The 13385-nt window shown below is 38.5% G+C and overlaps 1 protein-coding gene across 2 annotated transcripts in view; it reads right to left on the bottom strand.

Annotated features, from left to right (window-relative positions):
• Positions 1-13385, bottom strand: part of GALNT18 (polypeptide N-acetylgalactosaminyltransferase 18) — a gene marked incomplete at its 5' end in the record, with an annotated part of 240618 nt that overhangs the window by 32963 nt on the left and 194270 nt on the right. For both annotated transcript variants that reach the window (XM_082484792.1, XM_082484791.1), the window contains one exon: positions 11793-11888. In XM_082484792.1, the coding sequence (XP_082340918.1) occupies positions 11793-11888 (96 nt within the window). The remainder of the gene's footprint in view (positions 1-11792; positions 11889-13385) is intronic.

Below are 13385 nucleotides of genomic sequence, written 5' to 3'. Positions count from 1 at the left end.
TGTCCTTTTTTGATTGCACTATGTATTTTTGAGATGAAAATCAACTGAACTATGCAAATTTTTACCCTATTCCATCTGTCAGAGAATGACTGTTAATAGAAAACGGGAAGTTAATTTCAGTTTTAAAAAATATTTCAACTCAACACTAAAGCAGCATATGGAGTATCAGGGTACCATGAGTATGTGGCCTCAGGACAGCCACTTAATGCATTTTTGTTACGAGAATAAAAATACATGGACACTTGTGAAGTACCACCGAAATGATTAAGGTATAACTGAGTAAGATGGAGCACGCTTTTCTCCAGTCACATCATGTCCAAGGCCAGAGACAGCTACCGCTTTCCCGTGTGGACAGCAGGTACGGCTTCTAGCAGTTCTCAACTGCTATGCTGTTGACAACAATGCTCCAGTACAACCAAGACCTAAGAGGAATCATTCTGTCCAGACATCCAAAGCTACCTCTAGGTGGAGTACAGCCGGCTCCACCTTGGGGAGGGCAGAGTGTACCGTACCTACGGCCCCTTAACGAGCCCCAAGGCTGGCTGTTCTGCAAAGCCCCACTGGCGGCGAGCACCACGCAGCGTAGCACAGGCATGCTGTCCCAAGGCCGGCACTTCTCCGTTGAAGAGATCACGAGGTGTTTATAGCCTTGGTAGCAACACGGCCGATGGTCTCAAGCCAGGGAATACCACTTCATTGATGCTGAGCTAGAAGCCATATTCCTTTCTGAAGACAGTCGGTTCCAATGCTGTATTGCTTTACTGCTTTCAGTGGGTCTAGTACCCACGGTGAGGAAACAGCACTCGTCACTTCACACAAGTAGTGCTCATTTGCAAAGCGCTTGAGTGAGATCTCCGAGTGGAACAACTTTATGCTCCAAGATCAGGCTATTAGTCAACCATTGTGAAAGTCAGTAGTAGCTTCTAAAACACAACAGCCGGTATATTTCGGGGGGTTTAGCTCCAGAGCCCTTTGGCACCAGCTCACTGGGTGTGTGTAATAGATGTTGTAAGCCTATACCCCTGAACTGAACCAAGAACGAAAGGCAGTGTTACCTTTAATCCGCTTAGTGTTCAACGTGAAAAGCACAGAATCTGAATTCAAAATTCAGTGCCAGGCTTATCATCTAGAAGCTCAGCAGTATTTCACCTTCATGTTTTCAAATATTTTGGTGTTTTAACTTGTTGAAATCCTTTTGGCCAGAACTATCCATACAAAAAATTACATACTCTTAACACAAGAAAAAAAATGCCTGGAAATGTATGTGTATTTTTATTTCCCAGATGAGAACGCTTTTGAACTACTGTATAATATTCAGGCTAACAACTCTAATCTCTTCTAAATTAAAACACTACATGAGAGCTTGAAATGCTCTGATAATTTTAAATTCTTAGGCACTGCACTTCCTCACAACAGTTTGTTTCAATTACATTTTCAATACAGTTTTTCTACTACAGATATTCTGGGCAATTTGCCTTAAAAACATTAACTAGGGAAGAAAGTTCTTACAGTGACCAGTACAAGGGGAGTAACCATGATTTGAATCTTATAAAATGCAAAGAAATCAAAAGAAGGTGTTAACTTTAAATAGCCTGAAACCCAACTCCTTTGATATTCCACTTGGCCTCTTTTCCTGCATTAGCCTCACCTATTTAACAAAATGCTGAATAGTTTCCAGTCAAACTATAGAGACAGCAGATATAAGTCCCTCTCCTCCTATATCAATAACAAACATATAAACAGTGAATAGGATAACCAAGGAAGACTATAATGATGCCAAATTAGGATTTAGTCATATAGAAATGCAACAGAATTCAAGACGAACAGGGTAAGCCAAGGGCTGAGAGGCAAGTACAAAAGGTAATGATAACATGATACACAAAACATACAGTGAAAATACTTCATATATTACTAAAAAAATTCTGGGAAGGACCTTCTGTAATGTACAACAATATCAACTAACCAATTTTTCTTTAAAAAAAAACAAACAACACAACAAACCGCCCCACCAACCCCCAACAGATCTGTGAGCTGTATGATACAACAGAGGAGAACAGAGGTGCTAATTTATTAATCCTATTGTTTCCATGCACGAGCATTCTTTGTGGTCCCCAGCGTACTTCTCTGTGCACTCCACAAGTTTGCTTACTAGTATTTTTTGCTGACAATGGTGCATTATTCTTTTCTGCAGTAATGTGATGAAAGCTAAGTTTATCAAGTCTAGGTAAATTACATCAGATTTTTTGCCAGTTGAAGTTTCTATTATCTCTATGGAAATTCTGCTTTACTAGGCAAAAGCTTTCTAACTGAACGGCTTTGATAGCACTTTCTGAGTACCCTTCTGACATTACTTGTGATCAGCATTTGGAATCTTTCCTCCCATTAAAGGTCAGCTTATGCTTCTGTACCTTTTCAGCACATCTTGTAATGTATGTAAAATTGCACCAGTACCTCTACTGCAAGATATTAAATAGTACAGCTATCTTAAAAGAACCTTTATCCATTCTCAGAGATTAGCATTTCCCTTTTATTTCGAAGAATAGATCACTGAACAGATAATGGTATATTACAAATAGTTGCTTTTATTCCTGTTGTGTTTTTTGGTTTGGGGTTTTATTTGCTTTTTCAAACACACATCATCTGTGGCACTGGCCAAGTTACCTTTGACTCTTCTGCTGCAACTACCTGCATAGAACAAGCAGTCACTTCTCAGTCAGAAAAATGATTATCAATTAGGTGCTATTAATTGAAGACCTTTGTTGTCTCAGAGCCTTCTTGGCTCCAAGTTTTCAAGTAATTCAAGTTCTTAATGTTCTTCCTTCTGGTCCTAAATATCCATAGCACTCAAACGAATTGAATTACTTCCTGAATTCTTGCTTTTTCACTGCAATTCAGGTCCTGGAACCTCAACGTCAAGATTACTACTTTAGCCAGATCACTGATTTCAGCTTATAGTTCTATAGTAATATTTTCTTTTTGCATTATTCATGCTCACCTTCAGCAGTGATCCTGTAGAGTAGGCAAGAATATTGATTTCAAAAGCATCTAAGGCATTTGTAAGTCTTTTAATTCTAGGCCATCCTATTGAAACAAAGAAAAAATTTCTTCGAAACAAAACCATTTCTCCAAGAGTACATAAATGCTATACGCTCCTAAATGAGAAAATCAATGTTACTCTTAGGAAAAAAAATGATAGCTTTTCAACTATTTCATTTCACAATGGTTGGAGTTTCAATTCCAAGTGATCAGTTCTCTCTATTCTCACAGGCATACACAATGTTTTTACACTACATAGTTTCAAACACAAAAATAAATAAGCAGCAATATCCTTTCAGTTATTTCCAAATTGATGGATGTAGAAGATATTTCATCTGATCCAGAATAATGCAGTTCTACAGCTTTTTTTTCTTTGCTTTTGTTTTTAATCAGTGAAGTAGAAAACACAAAAGACCTGTTCTATCCTAGGTCTGAAACCCGAAGGAGGACCTCTTGTGCTCATTCTTTTCAATTCAAGTGTCTTTTACTCTGTGAATGGAGAATGAAGTTCATAGTGTCTGATACTTTCATAAAATGACAGGTTAGTCTCTGGTCCTACAATCGTAAAGACCTATGGTCAGCTGAAAAATAGTCTACAAATCACTCACTAGTTTATGCTCAGACAATGGCCCTAGTGATCAGATATATACCAGTAGTTTACAAGCAATAATTCAACACCACTGATCTTCACCTGTGAATGAACAACTGTCGTCAGTTTAAGAGAATCTCTCCTGCCTGGCAACAGATATTGAATTTGAATGAGGTAAGCAATACAGAATACTGGGTAACTGGTCATAGTATCTGTGTCAGCAGAAAGCCTCTTGAATCAAACCACAGCAAGTACAGAAATAATTTAATCATAGCAAATGGTTCAGTACAAAATTTGCACCAAAACTAGAAATCAGATTAACAGGTCGTCTCTCTGAAACTTTGCACTGAAGTAAATGATGAGAATTTGGCCAAAATCAAACTTAAGGAGAAAGACTAAAAGCAGAATATAACCTTTATTACAGTCTTCATCCACAACATGTCCCCAAGAAGAAAGTGTTGTACTGCCTGTGCTAGGCCAAGGAAGGACTACTTGGTTTTGGAAGCCTTTGAAACATCTCTCTAGCTCCCTGACGCACCTGTCATATATTCTAAAGAGGCTGCAGCATACATCAAAAAACCCTCTCTATTTTGAAAGGGATTGCAAAAACCTAATACCAGATTTTTCTTCCATTGCAAACAAGGTCACAGTTTCTATTAACTTTACTAAGATCAAAATCAGGATTTATGCACTGAAAGAAATTTACATAAATATAAATAGCCTCAATAAACTACTCAGCAGGAACGTGTTACATAAGACATTAATTGCCATAGCAAGTAGGCCCTTTACAGATATATTTAAAATAAAAATTACAATTCATTAATGCTTATGACCATCCTTGCTAGGCAGTTTCACTAGCTCTATAACTTTATCTTCTATTACTCGGACTTTTGCTGATCTGAGCAAACTAGATTAAAAAAAAAAAAAAAAGCTATTCTAGTTCCAGAAGCATTCACTGCGGAAACACCCGTTCCCAGAAAGCATGTTGTATGTACGTAAAGTTAGTGTTTGGCCCAGTGCTTAGATAATTTCACAAGACTTAGCGAAAAAGGCAAAGGAAAGAATGAGCCTGACTCTGTGCTCTGGCAGAAGGCAAAGAGAAGCACAGGCCCCTCCGCAGGGACACTTGATCTGCAGCGTCTGCAGAGACAGACTGCGAGGAAAAAGGCTGCACCGCTGGCAGGATCTCAGGCAGCCGCATGACAAACCATACAGGGCTTACCGCAGCACCCAGCACAGTCTGAACGGCTCACCAAAGCCAGGGACTGATTGAAGTCTGCTCTCCTGTAAGAATCAGGCCGAACAGCTGAGCTGCAACTCTTGGAGCCGCTGCTTCACTTTGTGTGAACAACAAGGTACTCACTGTGGCTGTACAAAGAGACGAATGGCGACTCTCTCTACCGCACCGTGTGACTTTTCACTGCAGAGTATCTGGATGGAGATGTAACTGAACGTCTTGTACAGTTAATTTTCTGTATAGCACTCTGTATGTGTCTGAATACATAAAATAATTATCATAAACCAGGTAATTGCTAACTTCAGACCAATGCGTTAGCAGGTCCTTAGAAAGAAATGGTACTACACAGAGCGCATGTCAGATCAGACTGTCTTATACACAGACGTTGAATGTGTCTAACATTTCCCTTGAAGACAAACAAGAACATCAGCCATGAGTTTGCATGTGACTGACAGCTGCTAGCACAGATGCTGTGCTTCTTTTTATTGCTTAAAAAGGAAAATGTATATTGTAGACTTCTCATCTTCAGGGCAGTGATTTTTCAAGTTTGAAGGGTGAATCATTGATTCACATCAGCAGGTTTTGTTCTGTTCTTCCTTAATCCCTCACCCCCACTGAAATGTGCTAGTATCAGCGGCTGCTAGACGTAGGACCTTCTGTTTAACTATTTTCTTGCACAGAGCCTCAGGTTGCAAAGCTTACGGATTTTACACACACGCTTCAGAACAGGGTCCTACTTCTAAATAACAAAAGACCTCTTGTTTTCTGAAATGTATGTATTTCATAGTAGTTTCTTAGAATGCTGTATTTTTGGCCTAGAATAATTATGATTTCACTATAAGTTTAATTTTCATCTGTAGGAGAAAAAGAATACGTATTCATCTGTAAGCCAGGTTTGGGATTTGAGTCATCACAGCTATACGCTGAACTTCAGAAACTCCTTTACCTAAAACTTTTCAGGACAGCAATATTGTGGTCCTCTGTTGGCAGCAGAATCAAGACTGTCAAGGAAAAGCAGCTGCAGTATTCAGTATTTCCATTATTTATTATTTTAAAAGAAAATGGAAAGGCGTCAAGGAAAGCCTAACCTGTAGTAAAAGATACAATCACATGCTATCTATTAATTTCTTTTTCTGAAATGGTATATAATGCTTCTTGGTCAGCATATTTCACACGCACAGAAAACCACTCTTAAGGGGGCTACTGTTTCTGCTTCCAAATTCCCTTAATACTTCATCTGACAAAGCACACAGTTCTTCTCCCAGCTTTCCTGGCACTGACGATAGTCCAATACAATGTGAATTTCATTAGGTAGAGGAATCTAAAGAAATTTTTTAGCACTGGAACAGACTTACTAAAATTAAGGCTCTATTAAAACTAATTTTTGAGTTGTTTATATTTGTAATGTCTCGATAGCCTGAAGATCAAACTAACTTTGCTCTACATGTCTAAATTATTCAGTTAAAGTAAACTGACAAATTTATTTTTCTTTTTTTTTAAAATTATTTGCAAAGCTATTTTAATTATTTTGATAATTTTTTGCTGAACATCTCTGAATTGTTCCCTCTCCTAGGTTTTAGAAATTGAACTAATAAGCATACAGTGTTTATGATCAACCTTGTACTTTTTTACTGGAATATAAATGCCTTCAGTGATAACCATTTTTACTCATATATATTCTTGTTTACAAATGAACAAATATCTGCGTATGAACAACCACCACGCTAAGAGATTACATTGAAGAAAAAGTAGTTTTTACAAAAATATAGATAAGTAACATTTTAAAAGTAGCACGCATGAATCATACGAAGAGTTTTTAGAAGTTCATGGGAGTTCTTGTAACCACCGTTTCCAGTACTTCACTCACTGTGCTTAGAATACAACATAAAGCTTCCAGGTCAGAGTCTCATACAGCGAAAACTGGTATAGCTCTACTTGTCGGCATGACTTCCTTTCATTGCCTTCAGCAGAGATGCAATAATTCATACCAGATAGGGCTGTAGTCATTGGTTTCTGAGGGTCAGCTCTGCAATCTCTTGCAAGAATATGAAAGGATATGAACGGGTGTCCCTTCTCACCTGCATTTCTTTTCTAGTAATTCTCCCAATCTAGTCCTTCTGACCCTGGTCCTCAACTTGAATTCCTCAAAATCTAACTGCTTGGTATTGACTTTCACACCCCTGGATGAGCTTCATGGTTTAACTGCTTATAAATTGAGAAATATATGAGCCAGAAGCTATTCAATAAGGGAACACAGAACTGCCCATTATCCCCTCAATCACAAGCACTTTTCAAGCTAAATCTGTACTTTAAATATCACTTCATTGACTGATGGTACTTGTTTATTATACAATAGTTATAAAGTCTCTAATAATGTGGTGTTTCATTCTCAGGAAAGAATCTTCAAATTATCACTCAGGAGTAGTTTTAATGCGAGTGACACATTGTCATCAGTCTGCCTTCAAGATTACAGGCCTGGTTAAACAGCAGTCTTAACACCAAACATCCAGGCTCAGGCAGTTCCCAGAATTAGGAAGAGAACGCAGTCAGGCCGGGCACATGTACTTACTGCAACTACAAGCAACCATCTTTTCCACTGAAAATGGGGGCACTGCTGGAAACGGACCTTTTAAAGCCTAAACGTATGCCTGAATTGTAGCTGTGCTTCAACAAGTTCAAGAATTAAAACAGTACCTTTACCCTTTTCTGCATTAACAACTTAAAAAAAAACAAACAGCAAAACCTGCACAATCTCACATGAACTATACGTTTTGTACTGGTTTGCCAATACTATTCTTCTACCTTTCCTTCTTTCCTTTACATTTCTCTCCTTTCCCTTTCTCCCCTACTGCCAGGCCACCTCGTCTCCCAATTTTCCTGTTTCCCTCTATCTTCACACTGAAGAGGGGCTGCTTCCTCACACCCCCCAGCTGTTTCCAGAGTAGCCTCTTTGGCCAAGAACAACTGTGGGCTGTTGTGCTTTGCCTCAGCTGATTTCACGCAACTGAAGCAACATGATTTCTACCACCACTGAACAGTGTAGTAGGAACCTATTTTAACTACCGTTAACTGTTTTACCATGTTGCATTTACTAAGTGAGCTATTTTAATAGTTGCAGAAAGTCAGTTTTGTTCAGCTGTTCTAAGAAGCTGCAACACTGCCCAGCAGAAGAGGCTGGATATGACAGGCTAAGACATACACTAAAAGCCCCTTCCAAACAGTTGACCATCAGGACACCAAAAGTACCAGAACCACCTTATGGCCTTACTTTGCGCATGTCTAATAGCTGCCCGATACCCATGGTGACTACGAGAAGTAATAGCAGATGCTCAGGTGTGATGGTGATGTTCGTGCTGACAAGTCTGGAGAGTTACGCCAACATACTGCAGGTTGCTGTACAGATGGGAGTAGTAACCACAGTGTTGATTTTGGACAGATAGTGACTAAAGGCAGAAATGGAAGAACGTGATTCTTAGGAAGCAATACACTCCAGCAGCAGAATCAGAGGAGAATCAGCAACTTAGAAAGTTATGCTGTTCAGATGCTACCACTTAGAAAGACATGGAAGTTCTCAACAGGATCTATAATTATCTGGGCAACATTTTGTAATGAAATCGTTCTTACTAAAGGTAAAGTAATAGCGATTCTTCCCTTGAATTTATGAAAACGCATTGCAAGATTGCCACCCATTTTGGTTTTTTCACTGGTTGAACATGCAAGTTGCTCCACTCGGTGGATGGTATCATAACTCCCGAAGTGTCCAGGCTTCTGGTGACCATGACAAAATACAGCTACCCTGGGAAGCACTCTCTGAAGACAGAAGGAGGGTACGAAACATATCTAATCGTGGATTCTAGTTTTTCAAGTGCCCTCTGCCTCCTCAAGCCAAGCCAAATACCCTGCGGTGAGAAATTCTTTCTCATTAGTAATATCGGAGGACTAAGGAAACAGACAGATTCGGTTCTGATTTTCCATTCCATCCTGCTATTTAACCACATGTAAGATTTGCATCAGTCTCTCTATTTGTAGAACAGTACTACAAAATAAACACAGTTATAAAGCGCTCTAACGTACTTGCAGGAATGAACCACGAATATGCTAATGTTAGTTACGGTAGACATATGGAGTGGATTGCTGAAAGGTTGGGGAATCTGAATCACAGAAGTCTTACCATCACTAATTCTGATGTCTACTTAAAATGAAACGGAAGCACTGCAGGGAAAATTATTTCTTATCATTTCATTGCAATATTTGAAGATATTTCCCTGCCATTTTCTACTGCTTTTAATTATGAAGCTACACATGATGTTCTTGATATTGTCTGCAAAAAATGGAGCATGGATTTTTAATGTCAGGTATGCAGTTCCCTTTCTGTTGACTTCAGTGATTTCTTTCTTGTACAAAACATGCTAAAAGGAAACCGTAGCTGTATGAACAATTCTGAAACTATTACTTGATGTCACACACCTCATCTAAGCCGTTCCCCATGCAAAAATATGAAAATCCAAAAACATCTGAAAGAGGTTAGTGGAAAAAAAAAAAAAAAAAGGAAGTTACCCAGTTTAGAAGAGAGGCTATAGTGGTAACTAAAACCAGCAACTTAAACTGTGTATGAGGGAATGGCTCCTGGCAGCCAGATATATTAATGCACATCTAGATGCAACTGTGCAAAGCCCTCCATGGTGGCAGCTCTAAAACTGTAAATGGTGTATAGCTGCAACACTAAAACTTTGCACCAGAGCTAAGAATGGCATCACCAAAACCCTCAGTCAGATAAGCAGTCCTGAATCAGGGGACTAATCTTTTTGACCAATCTATTTTGATAAGGACTGCCAAGAGGGCAAAATAACCCCCTTTATACAGCATTTCACCACTACTAGAATAAAATCAGCATCTCACCAACATCTTTTGTGGTTACTGTCAAGTTCACTAAGATTAAAAGGAACATTTATTCAAATATTTCCAACATGCTAGAGGAACTGTAAATGGCTGCAGCTCTGCTTAAGGAAGAGATGCAGTATATGCAATAGAAATCTCATAGAAGTATGCCAAGTAATGCTTGTTAGTGCTTTCCCTGTTAATACCATAATCCCTAACACAGAGGAAGTCTACTCCTCTTTTAAAGAAAGTTCTCACTCACTACTGGGATCTTGCTTATATATGGGCCTCTTGGCGGGGGGGGGAGGGGATTGCTTTAATATCATTAGTTAAGAAATTAAATACATAGTAATAGGAAGGAGACTCAACATTGTCATTATGAAAGGAGCAGAATCTTGTTAAGAAAAGCTTCCCTTGCCTCTTTTCCTTCTGTCATTTATTTGTTGCTATCTCATTTAGACAGAACTTCAGCTGATATACAAAAGTAGTTCTTGATCTGATGAATGACTGTGAACTAACTGAAGCTAACTGGGAACTAACCGAATGAACTGTGCTAACTGAAGTGACTGTTGTTGTTGTTTGTCTCTTAACTATAATTAAAATTTCTAATTGGAATTTACAACCGTGCCTGTAGTGTGTTGTTATCACAGATGATATGCCAGAAGAGAGTTATGATGTCATCCCAAAAGATGAAGAATAATGGCTCTGGCTCACAGGTGAATTACACAGTTCCTTAGCGAACACTGAGGACTAGCTTAAAAACCTCCTGGAGGCAAACAGTGGTTACCACATAATTATGTGACAAATAAGCCACAGCCCATGCAGTGAGCGAGTCTGATGGATGGGATTTTCATATATTTTTGTCTTCATCATTCATAATTTACTCAAGCATGATGCCGCTAGTGATCAATATTAAAGGCCCTCAGCAAAGAAAGCCAGTGCAGAACACAGTTGCAGTATGTGTAACTCGGCAAGGAAGTACAGAATCATATCTGCATTTCACCGAATGTTTCCAGTTCACTATGAGATCCAGGTACAGAGGAAAAGACTACCTTTTTGCTCGGTGTTTATTTCTGAGATATTAGGAGGATTCACTTGCTGTATAGTCAAATCACATAACTGACAATTCCATGGGTAAAACCACATTTCATACTTTAAGTGGAGCATAATAGGGTCCTTTCAAGAAAGCAAATAGACAAAGTAATCAGAGAAAAGGATGATTCAAACTGGAGGGATTTTTCAGTTTCTCCAGTCACTCCCACAAATACATTCATTTCCTTTATGATATTTTTGCTTATGCTACTTTTCAGGGTTAGATTATCTTCGCATCTGTCTTTGACAAGCATGTTCTAGACCATGTAATGTTATTTTTACTCTCAAGATTTGCCTAGAAACACTTTCACCTAGGCCCACACGCTTAGCCACTGGGGGAGATACAGTGTCTTAACCCTCTTGTTTGCCAAGTTAAAAAATCCAGCTGTTGTGTAAGAAAATGGAAAGGTTTTGGTAATTTGAGTCTTCGGCACATACTACAGTAACAGGACAACAGCAGAGAAAGAAAAAAGGAGCCTTAGAAGAAGGGCTTTCACAAGAACAGGGTTTGGAATTTGACACAGCTGTATGGTGTGAAGAAGGTGGCTGTACATTTGTGAAAACAAGACAGTAAATATATCAAGTAAAAACAATATATAACATAAAGTGTGAGCATACATATGTATGTATGTAAAATGTTTTAAAATGAATCATTTCATTCATTCATACATGTACAGCTAAGATCAGAAATGAAAGCTCTTATTAACAAATATGGATCAGTCCTGACTCTCATATTCCTTAAATTCTTTCAAAAGGAATAAACAAACTTCACTGTCAAAGCGCTAATATACCAGTGATTCTCAGTTTATGGCAGAAATAATGTCATAGCTTTCTATAGAAGAGCTACTAAACAGCTTGCAGAGGTATTGCGGCAGGAAAACAATGACAAGTACAAGATGGTTCCTCCTACACAGTCTACTAAAAGCAGCTGCAATATCAGAGATCATTAGACAAACTAACCTGTGGTGTCATTCCATGGCAGATATACATGATTGGAATATTCTCCGTGTCTGGCCCTTGATCAAGGCACAAATCACTTTTCAGAGAATTCTGCAGCTAAAATAAACAAAAAGAAAAATCAAGCAAGTCTTACATGAGAAAAAGATGGTGTGATTACTTTCTTTTCTTTGCAAAAAAAATCATACATAGTTTAGCAAGGAAATAGGCAAAATTAAAGATACTTGTTACTAGTAATAAAAATTGCTTGTAAAAATACTTGAAGATATTGAAGAGAAAGCACCTGGACTAAATTCTTCCTTGCTGATAATCTAACGCTACTGATTTCAATAATGTCGCAACAAGGTTTCAGGGAGGGTAGATTTCAAAAAGCCTTCAGAGATAGCAATAATTTTTGATCTACATTTTTAAAATATGAAGTCTAATGAGTCTCTGGTACACACTATATACAAAAGACAAATTTTTTACCAGGGCAGCTAGCTGAGCATTATGAATGGAGTTTCAAACATAGGAAAAAGCCCTGTAATTAAACAGCTTTTCAGAATCACTCAGGAGAGTCTTCTGATTTCTGGAAATAATTCAAAAACATCCTTTCTGCTGACACTTAGAGATGCTGGCCAATTGGTATGCACTAGCTCTTCTTTGCATTATTCTGGGCTAACCCGTGCACAGCAACCTAGCTATGAATAGACTGCAAAGTTCTTGGCCCTGTTCATCACAAAGCCCTATATATTACCTGTGCAATGCTGAGACAGAGTTTTTTGAAAGTGAAGTGCTAAATTAACGAACACAGATAGCTGGAAGGTCTTTTTAGAATGTGAGCCCAAAGATGTGGATTGCATACCCATGGGCATGTATAAAGGTGTTCAGTGGTATAAGATCAGTTCAGAGAACATGACAGAATTGTCTGATGGAGGGAATGAAGAGGTGATGTGGTTTGCAACCACCTGTAATTAACTTAGCAGTCCCACCAGCTGTGTACAGGGGCCTCCTTTGAGGAAAACAAATTGATATGGTTAGAAAGGAAGTCTAGAAGTACACTACTGTGTAAGAAGTGTGGACAAGCCAGAGACTGAAGCCAGGCAGTGAATAAAATCAAAACCAGGAACTCACGTCTACAAGATTTCCAACTCCAAACCTAACTAAATTCAATAATAGACAGGACAACTCTCAACATCAAAGAGAAAATACTCATTAGGTATCAATACTGGCCTTATTCTTAGCTGCAAGCCTTGAGAATTAAAGTTTCCTCTCTCAAAGCTTTGTATTCCTTAGCCACAAATGTAACCACAAGCGTGACTCTAACTGTAATCAGATGTTAGCCACCACTCTTTATCCAAAGCAATGATAAATATCAGCCTTATTAATTCATGCCTGGATCCATCAGTTCCTTGGGCTTTTCAAAACCTCTTCCACAAACTCATATTCTAATGCTTGTTCTAGCCCTAATGTTGTAAACTTTTCCACCACAATCCCCACAATAAAGGAAGCAAAAACAATCTGCCTTGACCAACACCAGTCCTCTTCTTGTGAGCCTCGAAAACAAAACAATAAAATGAGCTCTTCAGATTTAATTTCTCAAACTCTTATCCCAAT

The sequence above is a fragment of the Vanellus vanellus genome (genome assembly GCF_965231255.1).
Source record: "Vanellus vanellus genome assembly, chromosome: 6".
Taxonomy (NCBI): Eukaryota; Metazoa; Chordata; class Aves; order Charadriiformes; family Charadriidae; genus Vanellus; species Vanellus vanellus.
The sequence above is the reverse complement of the archived record's forward strand: the minus strand, read 5'-3'. Positions and strand labels throughout refer to the sequence as shown.